The sequence below is a fragment of the Bradysia coprophila genome, unplaced genomic scaffold (assembly GCF_014529535.1).
Source record: "Bradysia coprophila strain Holo2 unplaced genomic scaffold, BU_Bcop_v1 contig_232, whole genome shotgun sequence".
Classification (NCBI taxonomy): Eukaryota; Metazoa; Arthropoda; class Insecta; order Diptera; family Sciaridae; genus Bradysia; species Bradysia coprophila.
Window position 1 is genome coordinate 9,874,449 of NW_023503493.1, and position 26,091 is coordinate 9,900,539.

The 26,091-nt window shown below is 36.4% G+C and overlaps 1 protein-coding gene across 1 annotated transcript; it reads left to right on the forward strand.

Annotated features, from left to right (window-relative positions):
• Positions 1-530: 530 nt before the first annotated feature.
• On the forward strand, positions 531-3,632 carry LOC119076472 (proton-coupled amino acid transporter-like protein CG1139). Its single transcript, XM_037183249.1, has 9 exons — positions 531-688; positions 763-876; positions 1,291-1,477; positions 1,541-1,626; positions 1,901-2,069; positions 2,129-2,320; positions 2,694-2,872; positions 3,064-3,239; positions 3,302-3,632. The coding sequence occupies exons 1-9, from the start codon at positions 627-629 to the stop codon at positions 3,547-3,549; spliced, it is 1,413 nt and encodes a 470-aa protein (XP_037039144.1). The 5' UTR covers positions 531-626; the 3' UTR covers positions 3,550-3,632.
• The last annotated feature ends 22,459 nt before the right edge of the window (positions 3,633-26,091 follow it).

Sequence of the window (26,091 nt, forward strand, 5' to 3'; positions counted from 1 at the left end):
CTATTTGAGTGACGCCAAAGTCAGCTTTGGTGCTTGAGAGTGCTATTGTGCGTTAGAATCCGTTTTTAAAATCGCTATTTCCTCAGAGGTGACATTAGACCATACCTGGGTGGCATTTTGATCCACAATTCACGGTCACTTACCTTATACATAAAACGGTTTCCTGTTGTATCCGTTGTATCGCTTATTTTAGTTCTAATATGACACTCATGGCATTAACATCAAATGAGTCATATTCTACTCCAACAGCAGAACAGAACCCGTTGGTTTTGTTTGTTTTACAGTGATTGTATATCATCGCTGATTCGGCAATTTCAACGATTTGATTGTGTATTTCGATTAGTGAATGCTAAATAACTAAAACGATTTCGTTATTGAATGACTCGCGTCACACACTGTCGTTTTTAGTTTTTTCTTTCTTTTCAAGCTGATTCATCTTTGCTTATCGGTAGGAATATTTTTATAAGAACTATACAAAACTTTCTGTATACTTAAGAGAGTGAGTAAGGGAAAGAACGATAAACATTCCAGCACTCGAATATCTGAAAAATATTTATGTTATGTTCGCAGTTCAGTAAAGACTCGCATAGTGTAAACTTGTCATTCAAATAGATTTTATATAAATCATGAACTGCACCGATGCAACGTACTCAAATAACGGTTTTGTCAATGAGAATGGTGATGAATGGTTCGTTTTGTCAATATTAAAAACATACAAAAGAAGTCGTGTCTACTACTTCTTTCATCCGTTTTTGGTTATAGTGAAAAAACTGCATCTTCAGAGGAGATATGGAAAGCACAAGATGAAAATGTTGGTCCAATTGCCGACTGTGAATATGATCCGTATCTACACCGTACGGTTGAACATCCTTTAACGTAATAAACTCCTTTGATATTAGGCCGAAAACACATGAGCAATTTTGCATTGATATGATCGACGCGACAATTATGTTGCGCTTTCCATTGTTTAGTCTGTGTTGATGATCGGATTACAATGGAAAATGCAGCAATTCAAAATTGACAGTGTGATTTCAGTCTTAAACAATGGAAAGCTAACGATAGTTATTGTGGTTCTCAGCAGTAAACAAAGGAAAATTTCTCATGTGTCTATGGGTCAAGGCTGTCAATTTTGAATTGCTGAAACCTGAAAGCGACAATTATGCTGCGTTTTCCATTGTTTAGCCAGTAGTGAATATCGGACTACAATGGAAAAACCGCAGCATAAAATATCAACCTCAGCAACGTGAAATTGTTCGTGTGTTTTCGGCGTAAGCAATATTTATTTTATAGAAACACCGAAACCTTACTTCATTTGCTTAAAATTGCCCTGGGAACGGGAATTTTTGCTATGCCCAAAGCGTTCAGTAATTCTGGATATGTAGTTGGTACCGTAGGAACTATAGTTGTTGGAATAATCACAACTTATTGTGTACACGTGCTGGTCAAGATCCACTATATTTTGTGCCAACGAACGAAGGTAGAATTTTATTGCAACTGAAAATATTTTCCGGATTGAAGATTTTGAATCAAAATTTAATAGGTGTCCAGTTTGTCGTATCCATTAATTGCTGAAGCGGCTGTGCTATCTGGTCCTCCATGTTTCCGCAATTTTGGTCCGTTTATGATGTGCGAGGTTTTACGAATACATAAGGGTTAAGGGGTCCACATTTTTCAGTGTTGCTAGTAAACTTAAATCATCAACACACTCGTCAAACGTTCATTTTATGACGTCAAATAGATGATCGTTCTAAAACCTAAATCCTAATTAGGGGATAGGAAACATATTCGACTGCATATCGATGGTTTAAATGTGCTGACAGCACTGAAAAATGTGAACATATCACTATTGCATGATCCATAAGTGATGATAAAAAGTGATAACAGTTCAAATTGGTTGCAGACAACTCGTCAATGTCATATTTCTTATATGCGAAATTGGAGCATGTTGTATTTACGTTGTCTTTATCTCATCGAATGTTAAAGAACTGACTGATTATTTCTTTACACTTGACACCGATGTCCGATGGATTATGTTAATCCTCTTACTGCCGTTGATTTTTATCAATTGGGTGGGATTTCTGTCACTCAGTCTCCCTCAGATTCGACCTTTTCATTACTTAAATTTCAGATTCGAAATCTTAAATTTTTGGCACCACTGTCCATAATCGGAACGGCCGTTACGCTCATATCGTTTGGTATCATTTTCTATTACTTGTTTCGTGAACCGTTGTCGCTTGATGGAAGGGAAGCTTTTGGAAGCATTGGTCATTTCCCAATGTTTTTCGGTACGGCTCTATTTTCGCTGGAAGCTGTCACTGCCGTGAGTATGCAACTTAAGGGCTTTTCGCACTTATGCCGTTTAGCATTCTGTTTCGTACAGTTCGTTCAAACAATAGAGGCGGAGCTAGTTTTCATTGTTTTAACGATTGACAGTTCAAGTGAACGGATTGCTAAACGACGTACAAAGTAGGCCTTAGGCCGAAAACACACGAGCAATTTTGTGTGGACGGGATTGACAATAATGCTGCGTTTTCCACTGAAATCCGATATTCACCACAGGTTAACAAGCACAGGCAACATATTTGTCGATCCCATCAACGCAAAATTGCTCGTGTGTTTTGGCACCCACAGCATTTTTTGTCGAGCTCAAGGAACTCCTTTTTAATTCCATCGTTTTGTTCGTCACGTTAAAGATTATCCCATTGGAAAACGAAATGAAATCGCCGGAAAAATTTGTAGGTGCAACGGGAATTCTGAACAGGGCCATGGTTGTTGTTGTTTCATTTTTTGTTTGTATGGGCTTGTGTGGCTATTTAAAATATGGCAACGAAATAGAAGCATCGATAACGCTGAATCTTCCGAAACATGAACTGTAATTGTCTTAGTACTCAATGGCGGTAAACCGTTATGGTTCGTAAAGTTCGTAAGTGTGGCCATTTCGTGAGCTTTTGACATTTCTTCCATAATTTTTGGCGAAAGTTTACGAAATTGCCTTATTAGCGAACTTTACGAACTATAATGGTCTACCCCTAATGTAACTTATGTTTGTTTTATATGTTATAGGCCCGCTCAAATAGCTAAGGCGCTCTTAAGTTGTGCTATTTTCATTTCTAATGCAGTTGTAACTCAGGTGGCCATTGATTTGGCATGGACACAATATTTTGTTCACAGGCTAGCTAATAGTCCAAGGAAATTGGTTTGGGAATATGCGTTACGAACGTCTATCGTTTGCGTAACGGGTAAAATATCAAACAAATCGAAACAATCAACGAAATCCTTATAAAAAAAAATGATTTTTCAGTTCTGTTAGCTATAGCCATTCCAAATTTGGATCTATTTATATCGCTGATTGGCGCATTAACATTGTCGACACTAGGTTTAACGCTACCAGCATTTCTTGAATGCTGTACCCTGTGGCACTCAACATCCGGTACATCTCGGGCTCTCTTGATAAGTAAGAATATGATAATTGCATGTATTGGATTAGCTGGACTAATAATTGGCACAACAATCAGCTTGATAGCTATTGTACAGCTGTATTTGCAATAAATGTTTTTGAATTGATTGACTTACGAAATCTGTGCGTTGAATATGAGAAATTTTAATATTTAATATGGTCCAGAGATTGCTAAATCAGAAGAGCAACAGATTCAAATCCTATAAGTCCCGGGCTTGACTCAAGGCGTCCAATGCCGCATCCAATTGGTGCCTATGAAGATGCGGCACTGTATTTTTTCAATCATAAAGTTGAATAGGGTATATCGGCCGTAGCAATCTATATAGATTCTTAATTCAGACAGATCAATCATCTGTGGTTCACATCATGAACTGTAGATTACTGTTTGCGCAACAGGCTCTCGGTCTTGGTTCTAAATTCAGTAGTTCTATCTATCATGTCATCACATTAATCATTGGCCGACCTGATTTACATTTTATTCGCTAGATTTAAAAATTCATAGATTCGAGCAACGCACTTCAAGCATGAATGGTACTCTAAATAGAGTACTGAAACTGGACACGAACAGTGTATCAAACAGACTTTGGCACTGCAAAAAAAATTGGAACATAGTACAAAGTAGTACTCTATTTGGCAGCTGTCACTCGAAGCACCTTTGCTTGAACTGCGTTGATTCGTGTGATTGAATGTGATGACATTACATAAGTAAGTGACCTGGTACGGACTTTTAAGCTGTTAATATCAATCCACCCTAATAAATAAGTGTATTCGAGAAAGTATTCCTCTAAAATACTGTGAAATGAAACAAAGGAATAATCGCTGTACCAAGTCTTAGTATAGTATCATGACACTATATACCTTAACTGATGTATTTCGAGCACGTTTAGCACATTCTATTCTCGAATTAAATTAATCTTTTCGATGAACGATAGAAAATGGCTTTTAAATGGACGGAATAAAAGTCGTATGAAATGGCTTTTTCGTTTTCTGATTTCTTGGTGCTTTACTTTTGATATTTTAAGCTACATAAAAAAAATCGATTGTAACGACAATTTGGAAAGGCGATTAATGAAACTGAAACATTTGAGAAAACTTTTTTTTTTGCTGAAATCGATGAAAATGCATTTCGTTTTTAATATAATGGATATGAATGGAAAGATGTGAGGATTAAAAAAAAGCTTTCAGCAGAACTAAAGTTATAAATGGTGTCGTTGCCATTTTGAGAGTATAGTAGAGCTCCTGAATGCCTTTCTGGGCATGGAATGCTGTAACTGAAGGTTTTTCTTTCAATGAATTTCGACCAGTTTGTTTTCGATTTTTTTTGTCTCACGCTGATAATAGTTGTACAAGAATTGTATGAAGATATTTTATTGCTCCAGATGTGAGATTATGAACCCGAGACCAAGCTGAAGTTGACATCACTTCGTGCGCGATAAAATACCAAAATGCTGTGATGATTCACTGTGACAAATTCATAAGGATCATGAAGCCATGACTCGACTATATATACTGAGTATTTTGATTGATTCATTCAGATTAGAGGTGTGCGCCGATTTCAAAATAGTCGGCGGCGGTGCGCCGACTGGTGATGGATCGGCGGCGGCGCGCCGAAAGAAATTTAATGTCGGCGGCGGTGCGCCGATCGGCGCGCCGATAAATTTAAAAAAAAATCTAAACTTTCTAAAATAATGCAAAGACATTTGAAAAAGCGTGCGCAATCCTTTTTACGAACACTGAATTCTTACTATCTTGCAAACTGAAGAACTGAAGTATCAACCACGAATCCAAGTACAATCTCATTTTTATCTTTCGAATGTACAATCCCTGTCCTTCATTTTAAAAACATCTGATTCAATGAATCCAAGAATGATTTGTGAGTTTGCCACATCTTCATCTTCATACTAGATGTTCTAGAAGGTTACTTAAAATTTACAACTTATAATTTATATGTCATTTTCGCAAACTCACGATTGTTTCTTCGATTAACAAGGTTTTGAAAGAACAGGTTAAGACACTTTCGAGTTGATCACGAGAGCGGTGGAACCAAAATTTTCCTCTGTAGCGCCAACTAGGTTTGGAATATTTTATATGACGATTTCAACTTACAAAAAATAATTGTTTTCAAGTTGACTTTTCAACAATATGTAATAAGTGCGTTTGACAAATTTGGTTTCAACCGCCTTCGCGAGTGTATACCCTATTCTTTCAGAACCTTGGGAAATTATGAGTAACTGTCAGAACATCTAGTAGATTAAGAAGATGTGACTTTACATTTCCATATCTTCGATGTAGGAGTATATCTAGGACATAAGCTGAAGTTAGGTCTGGACAACCAAACTGCAGAAATAAGACGTAGGATTGGTCTTGCATGGGCAGCGTTCGGAAAACTCAGACTAATTTTCAAAAGCAAAATTAATAATGTCTGAAACGCAAAGTTTTCGACACTTGTGTCCTTCCAGTGCTCACTTATGGAGCGGAAACGTTAACTTTAACGAAAGCATCCGAAGAAAAATTGAGAGTGACACAAAGAGCCATGGAATGGAGTATGCTTGGAATAACACTCAGAGACAGAATGACGAATCAATGGATTCGACAACAAACCAGGGTCGTTGATGTCATGGAAAGAATAGCATCTCTGAAATGGAGCTGGGCGGGACATATTGCAAGAAGGACAGACGAACGTTGGACCAAAAAGATCATGAACTGGCGACCATATAAAAGACGAGCTATAGGTAGACCACCAGAGAGATGGACAAACGGAATTAAGAATATTGCAGGTACAAACTGGCAGCAAATGGCAATGGATCGTACGAAATGGAAAGAAGTTGGAGAGGCCTACATCCAGCAGTGGATAGAAGCAGGCTGAAAAAGAAGAAGAAGAAGAAGATGTAGGAGTGAGATCGTAGTAGAAGGTTTGCGCCATAGAGTTACACTCGAGTGTTGGCAAGATGGCGCTTTTCTATGAAAATGCTACTTTTAAGAGGAAACCAGCATTTTGGGTGCCGATGCTCCTAATAATTGTATTCTTGTGGCCAGCAGCTGTTGTTTTTACTGCTGTTTTGACTGCTGTTACATGAGTACTGATGTCTGACATTTTGTGTCATTAAATTTGTGTTATGTTTGTTTGTTCTTAGAGTCGGTTTAAATGTGTGAATTTCGTTACAGTAATTGAATTAATAAATTTTAGGAACAAATTTAACTAAACGAAATAGTGAAAATTTATCAAATTAAAGTCAACGGTTTCAGAGTAAAAATATCACAAATTTCATTAAAGAATACTACTAAATTGGTTGCGAAATCGTATCAAATTGTCGGTACAGGCGTATCCAATTGCATATTCGAGCAATTGAACAATCAGATTTTATGAATCTTCAGAAGCAAAAAAGTGCAATGGTTTGTTTTGATATGAGTCATCATAATTTCCGTTTTGACAGAACAACATATGACTCAGGGTTGATAAGTAACTACAAAGATAGGGTTGTCCATATAGTGGCCACATGGATAGATGATAAAACGACAAAACGCCATCACGCCAACTCTCGAGTGTAACTCTATGGTTTGCGCAAATAAAAGATTTTGATAAACATAAATGTATAAGTAATAAGTAATTAGTAATAAGTGTATTTGCTGAGCAGCATATAGCAACCTGACTTAAAAAATTAAGAGATAGAAACATTTGCTAAAACCTTGTAATCACGCACACACTGTTGTATATATATTTCAGTTTAAGTTTATATTGCCGCCCATTAAAATGGCTGAAAGCAATAAAAGTATAAAATTTCGGCGCGACGAAAATGAAACCGGCGGTGGCGGCGGCGTGAGCCAATATTTTTCGGCGGCGGCGCGCCGAAAATTTGGCCAAAAATCGGCGGCGCGCCGGCGTAAAATCGGCGGTGCACACCTCTAATTCAGATATATGGATTCAATTCAAGACTTTTTCTTGCCTTTTCCATATAATTGTTGAAGACACATCTCCTGTGTTTTGTAGCTAGAATCTCTCACTACAATACGACACATGATATATGCACCATTTTACGCAACGAAGCAAAACAGTATCATGTGCCATAAGATTGAAGTTTTTTTTGCACAAAAAAAACCTTGCAAATCATTTAATGCTCTAGTGCAATAAATTTCATTCATATGACATTACACCCATTAACGATATCACTCCCTGAATATTATCGCACACAATGTCTTGCCAACGTCGGCTTCGTCTTGGATTGACAATCTGACATCTAGTGCGATAATATACCTTCATACGTTTCTTGTTACATCAATCAGTCAAAAAACCCTTAAAGTGTAAATGTGACGCAAGTCCTTTATCTTACTTACAAAATAACTGATATCGCGGAGGGTGACTCATTGTGCGTCGTACGCAAAAGTTTTATCAACAAAAAATTGACTCAAAAAATTTGTGAAAGAAAATTTTACAACAAGAAATTTTCGTCACAAGTAGCAGATGATTCGGTTTTCTTTCGTTTAAATTCTTTCAGTACATTTTTCAACCATTTTCCTAACAATACGTTCCTCAACAAGTGATGTCACCACTTTTGTAAGTATGTCATTTCGACAACATCAAAAACCCTTATGGAAATTAAAAAATTCTAGAGAAATCAGTCTAAATTCGAAAATCTAGAAACCAATCTTGGTACACCTCACTTATATCGAAAAAAACCCAAATCCATCAAAAAATCCGATGGAAGTTAGGAAGTACCAGAGGAATCATCTGTAATCCCAAAATTTAGGAACCTACCTAGTGGAAGTTAATACTTAATGATCCAACAATTCCCTACAAGAAATACATACCAAAACAACACACAACATTCACCACATTACCATCCATATCATGCAACAAAATATACAACAATTTGGCTTTTATATGGCATTTGTATGGAGACTTTGGGGAGCTCCAGCTCCCAAGATATGAGTTTTTTCCAACTTTTGAACATTCCATTCTTATTTTTGGGCCAATATTAGCCTATAACCAAAATTTCAGGAAAATCTATAGAAACGTTTAGGAGTTGCTGGATCCACTTTTTCATATAGGAACTAACTAACTAACGTAGGCGATTTCAGTTATCTGAAAAAACGAAATTTTGCTTATTTTCATACAAACATCAATATTTCGAAGTTCAATATCTCGTTGGAGTTAAGGGGGAAAAAGTTGCTGTAAATATGCTCCGCCGTCCTCAAAAAAATTTTGTTAAAACATTTTTGGTAGTGGACTTGCGTCACGCCCGCTTGCTAATATGCGGGCATGATAACTATTCCAAACAAAATCATATAAAGTGTGCAATTTTCGTACATTATGATACTGCTGTGGTCGCATTGATGAATTATTGCTGTTCGATAAATTCAAAAACTTCGACCGAACGCGTCTTTTTGTAGTTAAGAAACACTTAAAACTTTAAACTCTGACGCATTATTTATTTAACTCAAGAGGTGCCAATAGCAATTGGCACAAAATCATTATTGCATGAAAAGTTATACCTTTAAGTTACATGCATTTTCACTTTAGCTACTACTAACAGGAAACGGCGGTAAGGATGTTTTGTGTTAATTTTGTATTTGCTATGAAATTATGATGCTGACATAGTGCGATGCAGGAACGTAGCCGGACAGGATTTGCAGGACGGGATCAAAGGCGGAAAAATAATTTTGGATTGAGAAATTTAAGAAAAACGCTTTTTTCTGTCACAAGTGTCAAAAGCTCCACTCAAGTTTCCCTTTAGCTACGGTCCTGGTCTATGTATGCCTATCATCAATGAAATTTGTAATATACAATGCGTAAACAGCGTTTGCGACATTTATATATACATTTTATACAGTGAATCCTATATGGATACACTTATCGCACATGTATACCAGACCCATAAAGGAAACGGCTGCTCTATTTAGTATGGAGTGCATATTATTATAGTCTGTTTCGTGTTATTATTTTGTGTTGCCATTGTTAGTCCCACACAAAATTTATTGTTACATGCCATGAATGCTCTCTGCTCATCGTACACTTATTGAGAATATACCAATTAGGCTGGCCACGTCATCGACCACTAGAAGCGTAAAGGCATACCTATGCTACATTTGCATCTTCTTTGATGTGTCATCCGCGTATCATCATCTGCGTGACATCACTAAGTTTGGAGCCTTGGGTCGATCTTATCGCGACCTTGATTTGACATCACATGGATAACTAATGTGCCAAATCTTCCTTGATTGTCGTTCGCTGCATTTTCACTATTTTCCGGAGAGATGAGCGTTGCTACCGCTGCCTCGACGGTACGAGCGCCATCTAGTACCATCTGTTTCGATATTATCTTGTTTTTTCGTAATAGCGTTACCGAGAACCGCCTAACTTCAGTCATCGGATTTTCCGTCTGGCCAGATTTTTCGCCATAATATTCCAGTACAGCTTGGAAACCACTCTACCTTACAACAAATCAACAACGAAGCATATTCTCGAGAGATTATGAGGCTGATGTGCTGAGTGGAAGATGTTATTATTTTCTTACCTTTATAATGGAAATATAATCAAAACAGACATGAATGAAGCTCCCGTTACAATGACACAAATAGAATATTATATATATAGCAAATTAAAGCATAAAAATGCGATGCAGGGAAAGCCTAGCGGTAAAATGGTTTTGCAATTATACCAGTGAGATATTTGTCAACAGGTTAATGTTATGTACTTTTTGATATGTGAATAAACAGTTTGATAATGACAGTGCTACACCATTAAAGGGACCATTGTAGCAGTATTTATGTTCGTCGAAATTTCGTCAAATCAAGTCGTTGTCAAACAATCTACATAATAGTGAACTAAAAATGAATAAAAAGGAGAGTTTTCGTGTGAATTTTATTGATCCAAGGCGCAGCCAAGTTTTGTGATGGATTTTACATGTTGAGTGCGTCCAAAGTCCAAAGTAGTGCTGAAAAGTACGGTCTATGACGCACGTAGCATGTAAATAGTTATTTACTTAACGCGAGCAAATATGTTTTTTTAGCGAATGACAGTTTTCCCACACGAACCGGAGGCGTGTGCTGGAATCGAATTCGCTAGAAAAGCCTTTTAGCATATAATCGAGGTCGCGATATTTCAACACTAATTAGGAACTAGTGTTGAAATATCAAGACCTCGTCGCTTCTTTCCCACGTTAATTTACCAGGTCCCGTTGCGAATATTATCTGCAATAATAGTGCGACTATTTGCATTCAGGTACAAATTTGTAAACATTTTCTGTCATTCTACTCAACTCTGAGTTGTTTTAACTGTCCTGCATCGATACCTACAAACGTTACACTCTGTTAATAACAATCTATTTCCATTTTATACTTTACACTCATTTAACATGAACGACAAAATGAACTGGTTTCCGAATGCAACTCAGTGTACATTAATATGGTACGCTGTGCTGACTTGTTTAAATGGTCGCTTTTTTATTAGCATCGTAAGGACTAATTGACAGCATTAATTTCACATTTTCACTCCTAAAATCGCTTTTTGCATTCTACATTGCGAGAAACTATTTTGGATTCTGTGCCCGGGACTGTGTATCATTTAGTGTATGACAGAATGTATCGAATTCGACAAACAATTAAAATTATACTGACAGCATCCGAGACAGCATCTGCAGCGAATGACAAAATAGAAGTTAAACACAGGAAAATCACAGCGAAATATTCAATTTAATTTTGCAAATTTCAATGAAATTTGCATGCCATAAATAAATCGGAAATTTGATGAAGCAAAATGTGTGTCGCCGAATAATAAAAAGTACAAAAAAAAAATTCAAATTAAATTGATCTCTCCATACCTCAGATGATATTGCTTTCTATTTGATGTATTATACGAGATTATCCATCTAATGCTGGCTAATCAAGCTGAATGTGAAGGGTGTGTAACAGATGATTTTCCAATTTACATAGATGATTGAATCATTTATTGGAAATATTGAAGTTATGCGGTGGATATGGTGTTTCGGTATTGTTGCTATATACAGCTCCAGCCGTAATTTAATTTTCTCTACTATAGAAGCGCACATTTATTGAATTGTTTGCAGATCGTTGGCAAAAATTGTTAATTTGATATGAGTGCTTTTTGTACCATATGCTACCGGATCCAATTTTACTTGAAATTTCTTGCAGCTGAGAGTATGCTCTGCATTCATCCATCAGCTATGAAAGACTGGTAATAATTTCTGCATCTCTGTTTCTATCTGAGATAGATTATTGCAATTTTACTAATTTAAAAATGGTTCACAAACATTGCTACATCCATCGCACTTGAAGCTTGAGTGGTGCTCTAAATACTGAAAAAACTCAATAGCGTAGTGTGTATGCCGAGACTTCCGATTGAATTATTAAATTGCCAGTTGTGGGTTCGAAATTTAGGCGCAGCACATTAGACAGGCGACCTTTCTACACGGTCCAAAATCGTCAAAAAAGATTCTATCAACCAAAAAACGCTAATATCGTTTCTTGAATGATAATATCGTACAGAGAACGATAATATCATCCAGACAATATTTTTAAAATTTATCGTTTAAAACCCCATATTATCATTCAAAAACGATATTATCGTTCTTAAAACAATATTGATCTTGCTCGGATACGTCTCCTCTGTATTACATGTAAGTCATCTCTCTAGGAAATTATAGCCGAAAAAGCAAACGAGAATATACAGCAAGGCCGGACTGACTGTCAAAACCCTAAAAAAAATATAGGAAGGAGATGCAAAATTGGAAGGATACATCGGGCTTCGCCCGCTCGCTCATTATGACAGGGACAGGCCTGGAATACCGATTCATTATTTTATGAAAGCAATACTTATTAAACACAAACCAATTTTTAACAGGCTTGGGGCTCTCTCTAAATAACCTCGACTCCTCGCACCCAATATAAATTGACCGAAGAGGCAATCACTTCAAAATATACCCAAGCAATGCCCCAAGAGTGATTTACCCAGCGAAATTATTGTTCATCTAAATCAGAATCATGGACGCGCGTTAGCATAGCGCCCGTGACGCAAGTCCTGTTACTAGAAAAAATTTAAAAAAAATTTTTGTCGTAGACTGCGGAACCATATTGACAGCAAATATTGAAGTACTACAATTCAAATCCGAATGACTAGTCGGGTGCGAGATGTCCGTTGGCTCATATTTAATGTGAAAAACGTTTTTATTGTTGATTATCGCCCCATGTTGGCAAGCTGCCGCCGCCATGGTTTGGCATGTAGAGCCGACACCGCGTAAAACTACTAATGGTCCTATAAAATCCAATTTTTGACTAATTTCGCTAAACTAATTGATTTAAAGTCTCTGCTCCTTTCGTGACCCCACAAAAATATAAAAGTGAACAGAAAGTTGTAGGTGGCGCTGTTATTCAAGATGACGACCATATATACAAAAACACACATAATTCGGGCAAATCACATCCGGTATAGTCACTTGCGTCACTTTTACTCTTTGAGTGTTTTATAGTCACGGCCTTATGATCGAATTGAAATCTCTTCTTAGGGGCAGTGCTACACTGAGCGAAATTTCCTACGTGCTATGCGTATATCATTCGTGCCCCCTGGTAAAAAGTGTGGTAAGGTAGTTATACAGCCGGCGCGAATATAGTACGTGCGAGAAGTATTTCTCTTCCACAAAGATTTAAAAATATGAATTTTATTGAATTTATCTACGGTAGACACCATATTAGCAGCTTATAGTAGTTATTATGTATTTTAGCAGCTTTTGGTAACAAATATCTCAAATTAAAAATTGACTTCTTTGGGAATTGAACCAGGGACCTCTGGATCATGAGCTAACGATCTTTCTAATGTTGCAGTACAGTAGTGTTGGTTGACATTTCTTATTGTTGAAGCGTACTTTAAAAGCCATATACGTGTGTGGCGTATAAGTTACGCGTAGAACGTTATAAAGTATCGCACATAAATAATTATATGTCGTTTTTTAACATAATTGAATTTAAGTCGACTTGATGGCAAGATAGTTATGGATTATCAAAATGCTTATAATCAATTTCAGATAATTCCAACTTAAACAACTTTCTGATATGATTACGAAATAAAACTACTTCACAAAAAATGAAATTATTTTGTCGAGATTTCTCTAATTTACTAAAAAACAATTTTGTAGTTGATCTTCTTCGTGTTAAGAAATCTAAATAAAGATGATCCAAATTCAATGTTTAAGACCAACATCCACTATTTACGTGAAACATACGTGATGTGCGTTTAATTTCCGTAAATTATTCACATTCAACGTACGTCACTACAATCTGACAATCGAAATACGTAACTACGTTGTCAACGTGTCCCACGTATAGAAAACATTGTCCATGTATCATATATGTCAATGATGTATATTATACCGTTTCGATGAATTTTATACTTACGAGGAGTATTGTCTGAAGTTTCTTTTTCTGGGTGTATAATCTGCCGTACCTTGCATAACGGACTTAGTGAAAAATTTAAACAAAAGAATTCTTTTGTTTAAAATTTTCAGTAAAGCCCGTTATGCAAATTACGGCATTAATTGCTGTGCATATTGCTTCATACATGCATACATCATTAATTAATAACAGATTTCGAGACACTGCATGTTTGTGGTGGATTATTTTACTAATTTCACTATGTAATGTAATGGCTACATTCGATACGTCCGAAAATATGAACGAGATATTTTATATTTTTTAAACGCTTTATTTCTTGTAAAAAAATTACAATTGTTGTGTAATATGCGGTAACGATATGAGGAGTCGTTCATGAATTACGTAATGTAAAAATTTGGATTTTCGAGATACGAATTTACAAAAAAAAGAAAATATGAACAGACACACAAGTCTTGTTTTGTTCAAAAATTTATGAAAGACCCCTGTTCTTTATTCAACCTTCCCACAGATCAAGCTTTCAGTTATATTTAGTAGAATTGCAAAGCTACAAGTGGTTGAAACTTCTTTCGACGCATTCAGCATGTAAGATCCTTCATATAACTCGGAACAAACGCTCGGCTTCGCCTCGTACATCAATGAAACACGAAAACTTGATATGTACATTTTTTATCCGACGACGTTGTATTTGCAGAAATTAAATTAATCTCACCCCTCAAGTTTGTGGGTATTTTTTATGTCGATGGTGGAGTTAAACACAAAAAGAATGCTTGCAATGTGGCATTCTAGGATTCAAGTATCCGAATGGCTAACGTTTTGAGGAAACCTTTTACAAGTTCAGTTAAAACTTAAATCCTGTCAATTTGTGGAAATAGTTGCTGAACTAACTCCATACAGTGCACACAACCCACGTAAATCCCTTCTGTGACTATATCCATTTACTCTGCCACTCAAAAACAAATTAGATTTTGAACTTTTTCGAAAATATTTTTTTAAACTAATTTAAGCGAAAAATGGATATAAATTTTGTATAAAGTTACGAGACCCATATAGGTTTGGTATGCTCGTCCTAATTGAAAGTGTACCTATAAATAGGAACAAGCAAAACGCACCCATAATTCGCATTTTATGCAATATACAATCTCATCAAAACGAAATTATTATCTCAAATTCATAAATATTAAAGTTGCTACACTTATGACGGAACATAATTGGAAATTATTTGGCTTTACATTGAATGGACACCCGTGTCTGTGTGGCAAAATGCATTGTCTGGAATAATGCAATTAGATGAAACTGGGGTGTGAGTAGTTCTGTTTTCATCTCACTTAACGTTTTCCAGCTTTAAATTCGTTTTCCATTAATTTATCTTTTAGTTTGGTGCAGAGCAATGTGGAAAATGGATAATGTTCCGAAGTATAGTCGAGTGTCTCATCTATAGAAACGTTTTATTGGCTGGTACGACTCCGTTTATTTGTCAGTATATACAACGAAAACTTCAATGATAGTACAGAAAACGTATCTTAAACGCACTCACAATTTATGTCAAAATAATATGAGAATAAGTGCGTTTCATTGGAAAACTCCGGCTCTTTTCAATTGTTTGCACGAACTATTATGTAAACTGAGCTATACTCCGTTTTTGATCGAACAATGTTGACTATACCCTCTTTCAATTTTTGTAAAATAAACGCAGAGCTGAGCGGAGTCACTGCGATTGGACCTTAGCTGCGGGAAATATTTCAGTTAATTGGCTTTTCCACAATGTCTTTGTAAGTTGAAAATGCTGTGAAATGTTGTAATTTCACTGTGAAACATAAAACATCTCAAATATTCCTTGACAAATCAAGACATAATAAAAGGACACAGCATGAGTTGAGTATACGATTTTAATTAGGAAAAGGCTCGCTGCACAATGTGCAAATAGTAATACTTGGTATTATAAAGAGACTATTTGCAAATGTGTAGTAATAACCTTTTAATTAAGAAGAGGATTATTGATTTATTGATCGTCTTCGGCACTAATAAGTTATAATTTCACATAACGAAGCACCATTTCCATCATTTTTGTTCTATCGATATTGATGCATTCGAAAATGCTGCAAACACTCGACTACAATAAATATATCCAAGTGCAACTTTGCAACTACAGCTGCCATCGTGTACCCGTCTTCTTAAGTAAGAGCGATTGGGTAATCAACTAATAAAATTAGAGCTCAGTACAGCACTAACTGCTGCTAACGATATTAGTAGATTGAGTAGAGATGAAACGTTGAAAGCTAGCTGGTTATTTAATTGACTTAAATTAATAGACATTGATGCTTTAGAACTGGGAATCGGGACGAAATGAAAAGCTGAACGACACAATCTCGGTAATGTGATTTATAGGCGAATTTTAAACATTTTGTTTGACAAAAGAAGTGTTGAAAACTTCTACTCCGTACTTTTGTTAAGATACAGTTAACCCCAACCAAATTTCAGATGCAATTTCCTTCAGCTGATCGCCACTGCCTTATACATGTTTAAAAGTCAGGTGTGGTAAACCGTATAAACAATTATCACGTATGGAGGCTGCGTGAGTGACCATCACCTGCAGTTACGGCCTATTTTTAGAATTTCGATTCTGAATTTAGAAATTTTATGGAACGAAACTCTTAGAAATTGACAAATGGCTGCTTCATCTCTTATTCCTATTTTCATAAATATTTTTATATCCCTTATCCTGTAAAGTGCAATTTACAGCAGGTCAAGCGACATAAACATAAAATTTAACTGGCCGTAGATTTGATTTATTTGTTTACATCTACACGTCTGTTTAGCTGACTCTAGACGACCCTAAACCGGCTGTATATAGGATTCAATAGATAAAGGTTGAGAACTGAACATGAAATTAAGGAGACAAATTAGTTTACCTCATTCTTAGGGCTCTTTTCACATTAAAGCCTATGAAGAGGGCTGCACGTAACACATATGTTATCGGACTACAAACGACCCGGCACCGGCTGTATATAGGGTTCATTCGGATACACGTTCATACGCATCTATTTAGTTGATTGCGAATGACCGAAAACCGGCTGTATGTAAGATTCAACACCTCAGAAGTGAACATAAAATTCAACAAAAGTTTTTTCTTACCTAATTCTTAGAGCTTCTTTCACGAACATACGCGAGAATCTTCAACTGTAAAATTGATGGGACCATCAAATCAACACTCCACTTTACGCGAGAATCTTGGTCTTATAAAATTATAAATACATCTGCCAACGAAAGCAAAGACCCGTTCTTATTACAAAAGTGGAAAATCATTGCAACTGTCGGTATCCATTTATCCATTGCAAAACAATTTGCTTGAAACGTCAGATGTCCTTCTTATTTTTCTATTTCGACCTCTAATGGCACCATTTTTATCTGTGTATGATCAAATGCGCAATGAGGACTAAACAGAGTAACCGAATTCGACTTTGGATCTCTTACGAGTGAAGGAAATCACATTGCATTTCTTAACGTTTAAATACAGTTGGTTAACTTCACACCACTGCAAGAACCTGTTTAAATCACGTTGGAGAGCGCTAGCATCAAGCACGTTCTTAATCACCTTGAAGATCTTTAGATCGTCAGCGTACAACAGGTAAGTGGAAGTTGAGAAAACTTTGGTAGCGTCATCCATAAACAGTAAAAACAAAAGAAGACCAAGATGGCTACCTTGAGGAACGCTAGATGTCACATTAAAAATTCGGGATGAGTAACCGGCTAATTTGACGAACTGCGTGCGTCCACTTAGATAGGACAAAATCCACGCTAACAACTCCGAATGAATACCAAAATTTTTCAGCTTGTACAGAAGAACCGAATGCTTGACTCTGTCAAACGCCTCCTGGAAGTCAGTGTAAATGACATATAATTGATGTTTGGACTCCATCACTTTAGTGGCATGACTCACAAATTCAACTAAATTCGTCGACGTAGATATAACCATGCTGAGACTTTGAAATCACTCGATTAAACTTCTCAATTAAAACGTTGGTCACAATAGCTTCAAAAAACTTTCCGATAGTCGGCAAAATAGCAACGCCTCTGTAGTTTTCAACGTCACTTCTAGACCCACTTTTAAAAATAGGTGTCACATACGACGATTTCCATCTAGTAGGAAACTTCCCAGTTGACAGAGACGAGTTAAAAATACGGAGGAGAGGAAAACAAAGACTTTTAGCACAGTTTATTAAAAGAATGAGAATGGGTGCGATGTTATCAGGCCCTTCACCTTTGCTCTGATATCAATACTGCGTAACTGGCTCAAGACACCATCAGCAGTCAAACAAATACAAATCGAACCAACATCAACACGTTTATCAATGGGGTAAAACTTACGAGATACGTCCGATTCATTTTCGCTGTCAACGACGTAGACACTTTCAAAGAACTCAGCGAAGAGATTGCACGTTTCGATAGGAGTAGAAGACTTTTTATCACCTCTGCGCATCATGGAAGGATAGCCTACAGTTTTCTTGCGCGATTTCACATAGGACCAAAACCATTTCGGATCTGATATCAACATATCCTCAGTTTTAGACAGATATCTGCTAAAGGCTAAATCTCGTACAGTGCGAAATTCTTTACTCAGTGAAAGGAAAACCATCTCTAACCTAGACTTCTCCACGGCTAGTAGTAATTTCGCGCCGAATGGGCGCGAAATTACACTATTAAAGTAGGAATCTCGCGCCACGCGAAATTCCTACTTTATTAGTGTAATTTCGCGCCCATAACATTTTGTAAAAGGAAAATCCACTTTTTGTGAGTAAGGATACCAGTATCCTTGATGCAAAATATGTGTATCTCAGTTGGGATACCGGTATCCTAACGTTTTGTAAAAGGAAAATCCACACGTTCTATGTCGGGATACCGGTATCTTTGATACAAAATACGTGTATCTCAGTTGGGATACCGGTATCCTAACGTTTTGTAAAAGGAAAATCCACACTTTCTAAGGATACCGGTATCCCTGTTACAAAGCTCTAGGGTGTTAGAATAAAATTCGCATCTCCAAAATTTATGTGCCTGATACTCAACTTAATCTACCGCCAATTTATCGCCAGGTACTCGTAAAAATTCTCTAAATCAAGTTAGCCATTGAAAAATGTATGGGCGCGAAATTCTACTATAATATGTGTAATCTCGCGCGGCGCGAAATTACTCGTTACCTTCTCCACGGGGTCAGTCTCAGAACTAAAACGTTTTCTAGCTTTGCTCGTCCTACTTTTCAAGTTTTTCAGACGCTGATTGTACCACGGCGGTTCGTCAATCGTCACTTTCTTCTTAGGCGGTACTTATTTTTCGAAGCCGGCTAGCAGCGTTTCATAGAGTAGGTCAACAGCAACGTCTACGTCAGACACGTTTAACATCAGCTGATCCCAGTTGACAGAATTCAAATAACAATTTAGCACTGAGAAATCACCCTTTTTGAAATTATATTCACTAGCAGACTCATCACATTCAACGCATTCGATAACATCTGCAGAGAATGCCACTTCAATGGGATAATGATATAAGTCCACCCGACTCATAGGCTCAAGAGATCTGGAGACTCTAACGCTATTAGGGTTGCTGAAGCAGCACATTAGGTTCGCAGGACTCGTCTTGACTATACATTAAGTCGTCAACACCGTTGCCGTGGTAACTGATGCTGTCGGGAATCCAATAGGAAAAAAAAATTTATGAACTCACCCCCCTTACACCCCCGTAACAAATGAAAAGGAAATCGTATCATTAGCGAGAATAAATCTTTTCGACTGACTACTTTCCTGAATACACCACAAAAAAAGAGAGCATGCCGAAACCAAGATTGCTTATAATTTTTATCAGAATATGTAAAAGAAATTTCAGTCAGTCATTATAACAACACCGAAAGTCTTCTTCAAGTACAAATTTCTCGAATGAATATTTGTATTTACAAGGGAAGATTGCGTTCAAAAAACGCTCCAAGAGTTCTGATTACTTCATTAACATGCATTTGTGTGAATGGATCACTGAAGTTACCACGAGCAGCAGCAAAACCATGCCACATATCGTCGAACCTTCTATGACCGCTATTGTCACCGAATTTGATCCGTAGAGCTTGGTAAAACGGAAGCTACAAGACATTGTAACGCATGTGTCAAAATATCTGCCCAAATTTATCAGCTAAAGTTACCATATCCATTTGATCTCCCGTTGGCATCACATACATGGGCATCCTAACATACTGTCCTTGCTCATTTGTAATAAATGCAGGATGTACCATACCTCCGGCTTTAAAATAGCTGCTGAGCTCAATTCCAGAGCTCAATTCCAATGCGCTAAATTCGACAGGGCTGAAATAAGGAATTTGCTCAGCATTTTGTGTCCTATAATTTGGAATAAAAATTTCACTCATAAGGTATGTCATTGATGTCCCAATGATCGCCGCGAAAAAAATCGGGTAACACAGCTCTAAATCCACCATATTGTAAGGACATTTGATCGGTTATTTGCTTCATGTTGTTAGTTGCAAATCCAAAAATGTCGTAAACTGCAATGAGCAATCGTCTTCTGTCAAGGTTACCTGGTGCTTCATATACAGGAAGGTTTCCTATGTTTATTATGCGGCCACGGGGTATGTAATCACCTTCTATAACTCTGTTCTGCGAAAAGATTTTACTTTTAATTTAGGGAATCATAGGCATGGGCGATAATGATAATGATTATCGATAATTATCGATTATCGATAATCGATAATTATCGACTTTTTTTATCGAAAATTATCAAAAAAATATCGATAATCGATAATTATTGATATTTTGATAATTATCAAGATATCGATAATTTGATATATCGATATTTCGGTCCGAAAATCCGATATTTATCGATATATTCCGATATATCGGTATATTATCATGAATTTTCAGATAAATATCAAGATATCGATATTTTGATAATTATCGAATTTCGATATTTTGATAATTATCGATAATTATTAAATTATCGATAACGATATGATTAATCGATTATCGATAATTTCTTTCGATTGATATTATCGATAACTTTGAACGTGTCCCATCCCTAGGGAATCAGCAATTCTCTTCGATGAGAACAGCATCCAGAGGTGGCCATTACATTAACTTTAAGTTCCGTTTTCGTTCTATGGAAAAAATCGAATATCTACCTTAGTACACGGTTCCGGTATTGTCTCTGCATCGTACACAACATTAGAATATGTGAGGGCCACTGACATTGCCATTAAAATCAACATTTTTAGCCCAAGCATTTTGTAGTTTTAATAAAAATTTATCTCTTCGACAATGCGGATCCAAAGTAATTCCTATACTGGACAACAAGTGCTTCTTAACATATGACTTATTATAACCAAAACCAATTGATAACATTGAAAATGATTTATTGAATACAACTCAGCGAAATCGTCATATTTTAGACGATAAGGAATAATGTCAGTTGGATAAAGTACAGACAATCACTGTACAATTTAATAAAAAGAAAAATCGAATCGAAAGAAAAACATGCGACTCTCTAAGCGTGTACGAGTTCTTGATTATATGTTCAAATTCAGAGTAAGTTGTTCATATATGATAATTCTGTCATACCTAACATTAACCATCTACCATCTTGAAGTATATTTATAATTAGAAAGACACAAAATTTCCGTAGAATATTTCATTTCGCTTGATGAATGTACTTCGAGATGTACTTACTCTTAATTTATTTCAAACAATAACAAAATATGATATATTATCGCCTAACAGCATATATATGCATGTACATTTTGTTCATCAGATATATCTGCGCTCGCTGCTTTGAAGATGCCTATGAAAAGCCGAGGGGTAACCGACTCGGGAAATTGACTACACACCCTCAAAGGAATTGCCGGAGTATCCGGTAAATAATTGGAATTGATGGAACTGACCGGAATTGATCTGAATTGGCAGGAATTGATCGGAATTGACTGGAAATATGTGGAATTGAAAGTAAATGAGAGTAAATGCTGATAAGTGTGATTATCGGAAAGAAGGACCAGCGAATGCAAAACCACTTTATTTCCTTTTTGTTTTAATTTTAAAAGCCCCCGCACAATAAATAACAGTGTACAGTGTTGATCAGTTCCATTTTAGAACAGGTCTAACGTCCTTTTATGTTCATAATATGCACACTGAAGGATTCTTCTTCAGAGGATTCTTGTGAGTCAGATACGGAAGAGTTTGAGCCGCAACAAACAAGTGAATATTCGTCGGTGGAATGTTAGGCTGGGGCATTGCCGATGCGAAATGCTCCAGTTTCAAACCAAATTTACAAAAAAATGCATCACCGACAATATCATCTATTCCATCAACTTTTCAAAAGCCTAATGCTCAAAATAAACGAGACATTGAAAACGTGTTTTGGTCCTATTTTTCATGACGAAATTTTCGAAACTGTCAAATGAAGTATGTTTCATTTTCATATTGCAACCGGCTTATATAGACTTTTCTCACACACAATTGTATCCTCCGCGCAAAAGTCCATCTGCTTCATACACAAAAAAAAACAATTCGCTCCTCCGCACAAAAGTCCATCGACTTTATACACAAAACGTTCCTCCGCACAAAAGTCCATGCTTCATACGCAAAAAAAAAAACAATTCGTTCCTTCGCACAAAAGTCCATCGACTTTATACACAAAACGTTCCTCCGCACAAAAGTCCATCCTTCATACGCAAAAAAAAACAATTCGCTCCTCCGCGCAAAAGTCCATCGACTTTATACACAAAACGTTCCTCCGCACAAAAGTCCATGCTTCAAGCTTCATGCACACAAAAAAGTAACATTCTCCTCGCAAAAGTCCATGCTTCATACACACAAAAAACAATTCGTTCCTCCGCACAAAAGTCCATGCTTCATACACAAAATGTTGCAAAAGCCCATCGTCCATAAAATGTTACATTTCTCTTGAAATTTCCATCGACCATAATATATACACGGAAGAACACGCAATTATTGTGCGTTGTGTTCTTCCGTGTATATATTATGGTCGATGGGTTTTTGCAACATTTTGTGTATGAAGCATGGACTTTTGCGAGGAGAATGTTACTTTTTTGTGTGTATGAAGCTTGAAGCATGGACTTTTGTGCGGAGGAACGTTTTGTGTATAAAGCCGATGGACTTTTGTGCGGAGGAACGAATTGTTTTTTTTTTGCGTATGAAGCAGATGGACTTTTGTGCGGAGGAACGTTTTGTGTATAAAGTCGATGGACTTTTGCGCGGAGGATCGATTAAAGAAATAAAAGGAATTAAGAGCAATTAAAAGGAATTGACAGGAAGTACCTTTAGAAATTGAAAGGGTATCGAAAGGAAATTGAAAGGGAATTGAAAGGGAATTGAATGGAATTGAACGGAATTGAAAGGAATTGAAAGGAAATAGAGCGAATCCGGCAATTAGACGAGTTGGTCCGGTAATTGAGGTAATTAAACGGAATTGAAAGGAATTAGAAATTGATTTGCCACCATTTTGGCCAGTCGGTTACCCCTCGTGAAAAGCATATGTTGTGTTGTGAGATAAAATTTTTCAATTTCTACTTTATATATAAATTCAGAAATCTTATATCGTTCGTTACATACCAAATGGTGAACATGTCTCAAGAAAACTTTTCATCGCAAATCTTAATGATATTTGGCAAAAATGTTATTAGAGGCAGGCGTCTAATTCGGAAAACTTATATATCTGTTTTATCCATTGAAGAAAACGACTGCTTGGAAGGGTTAGGTTTGGGGCCGGTTAGGTGATGCTGGTGTAATGCTTACCGTTTGTTTAAGGTTCTGGAAAAACTTGAAACTTAACATTCTCATAGGTCAAATGAAACACTTTTGTGTACAGAGATTCCACGAATTCCTGGAATGAACTGCAGAGAATTCATTTTCGGGCAAATTTTTGTCCAGGGTGACCAGGAAATGTTGTAAGTTTTATGCAGAACTGAACAAAAATGTTGTCTGTGCAACCTGAGTATATAAGGATAGTACACAGTTCGCGAGACCTTATAAAATGCGAAATTGACGTTTAGCTTCCTTTGTTCTCTGACCCCAGGAAAAATCAGAATTTTGTGGAATTAATTAATTAATTCTCGGAACAATTTCTCTCATATAAAAATGTACAGCCATTTTGTGTTGATAGTGTTGTGATGAAAGTGTTGTTATGATTGTTGTGAAGTTGGTTGTAATTCGGTCGAAATTTCAAAATTCAAAGTTTATGAATATTATGGTTCACATGTGGGCAATTAAAAAAATTTGGTAACTTTCAGGATACGTTGGGCAGCTGGAAATATTTGGTCACTTTCAGGGTATGTTGGGCAGCTGGAAAAATTTGGGCACTTTTAGGATATATTGGGCAACTGAAAAAAGTAGAACTTTCGGGTAGTTGATTTTCGTCAAATTTTCGATTTTCGTCAAATTTTTGATTTGACTATACTTCTAAAACGACTGATATCCCAACAAAAATCTCTACGAGAAAAGTGTGACGCAGTCTTTTAGGTACAATTTCTAAAATGAATGATATCGCTAGAGTTGACGCTTTCAGCTTCGTTACGCAAAAATTAAATTTTACACTCAATTAGTTCAAACAAGCTGGCTTAGTTTTTCTCATCGTCTACCAAATAATTTTTACAAAAAAAAATTTTGACTGGGAACAACCAAAACTTTACCAAAAAAATCTGCGTCGCATTTTCTTCCTGATAATCTGCTACTTTGCGACGCAGATTTTTTTGGTAAAGTTTTGGTTGTTCCCAGTCAAAATTTTTTTTTGTAAAAATTATTTGGTAGACGATGAGAAAAACTAAGCCAGCTTGTTTGAACTAATTGAGTGTAAAATTTAATTTTTGCGTAACGAAGCTGAAAGCGTCAACTCTAGCGATATCATTCATTTTAGAAATTGTACCTAAAAGACTGCGTCACACTTTTCTCGTAGAGATTTTTGTTGGGATCTTCTTCTAAACTAAAATGTGTGGAAGAACTAGAATAAAATTCGAAGGATTTCGACACACAAACTATGATTCAATTCAATTTTTCTGTACTTCTCAGAGGTATTTGCTGCCAAGAAAGTACTTTGTGCATATGACCAACGCACTTCAAGCAAAAGTGCTATTAATGACAGCTGCCAAATAGAGTACTATTTTGTATGAAATTTTATCCCCACTCATTTTACAGTGTAAAATTTTGTATGGAGCACTGTCAAGTTTCAGTACCCTATTTAGAGTACCACTTTTGCTTGAAGTGCGTTGATATGACATATTTTGCATTTTTTTACGATTTATCCTGTGAAAACGGTTTTGAATGAATTTTTGCATGACTATTCGATTGAACATGGTGAATGTGAAGTTTGAATTTTTTCAAGTAAATTGATTTATTTTTTCTATTTCAGTTGTCCTGTGCACAAAACGTTGTTCGTACATCGACAGGAAATGGATTTTTTCAGCACGCGTCCTATAATTTTACTTACTCGCTTCGGTTTGCTTCGCTAAGGAAAACTTAGAACTGGTGCTGGAAAAATCGTCATTTCTTGCTTGGTACGAAAAATACTATACTCTCGGCCGCTCCGGTCGAAAATGCATTTTCGTATATATTTTTGCGGTCTTCTGTTGTTGTGGTTTCGTCTCATTTCAGTTTTCTAGCGCAAAAATCATCCTTTGTGACTCGTGAATTTTTTGGTACACGTCGTAAGCTTGTCCTACTCGGTTGCGCCTCGTTAGTACTAGCTAGTATGTACAATTAGTACCAAATATTCAACTTTTTATCACTCGTAACAAAATATACTATTTTCTCTTACGTTTTATACGCTTTTCGTTCCCAGTGACGTCACTTTTCAATTCAGCTGTATGACACATCCTGTGTCAATTTTATTACGGAATTCGTTATTTGCTGTACTGAACAAAAAGTTGTGTTTTTGACCCACGTGGTGAAAACGTCCAAGCATGTAGCGGAGCTCTGCGAATATACTATCTCGGCTGGGCTTCGTTAGGACAAGCTCTCGAATCGTCCTAAAAAAATCCACTTTTCATCAATCAGAACCAAAATTCTTACTAGTTCCGTCTCAACACCAATATAAATGGTTTACCGTAACGCGAGACAATGTTGTTCCCATCTTGCGACATTTCAGCCAAATAATATGATGATGAAACACTTTGAAAGCACGTTATCGTTATTAACTTTTTATTTACTTGAATAATTAACTGGAGCTAATTAAAA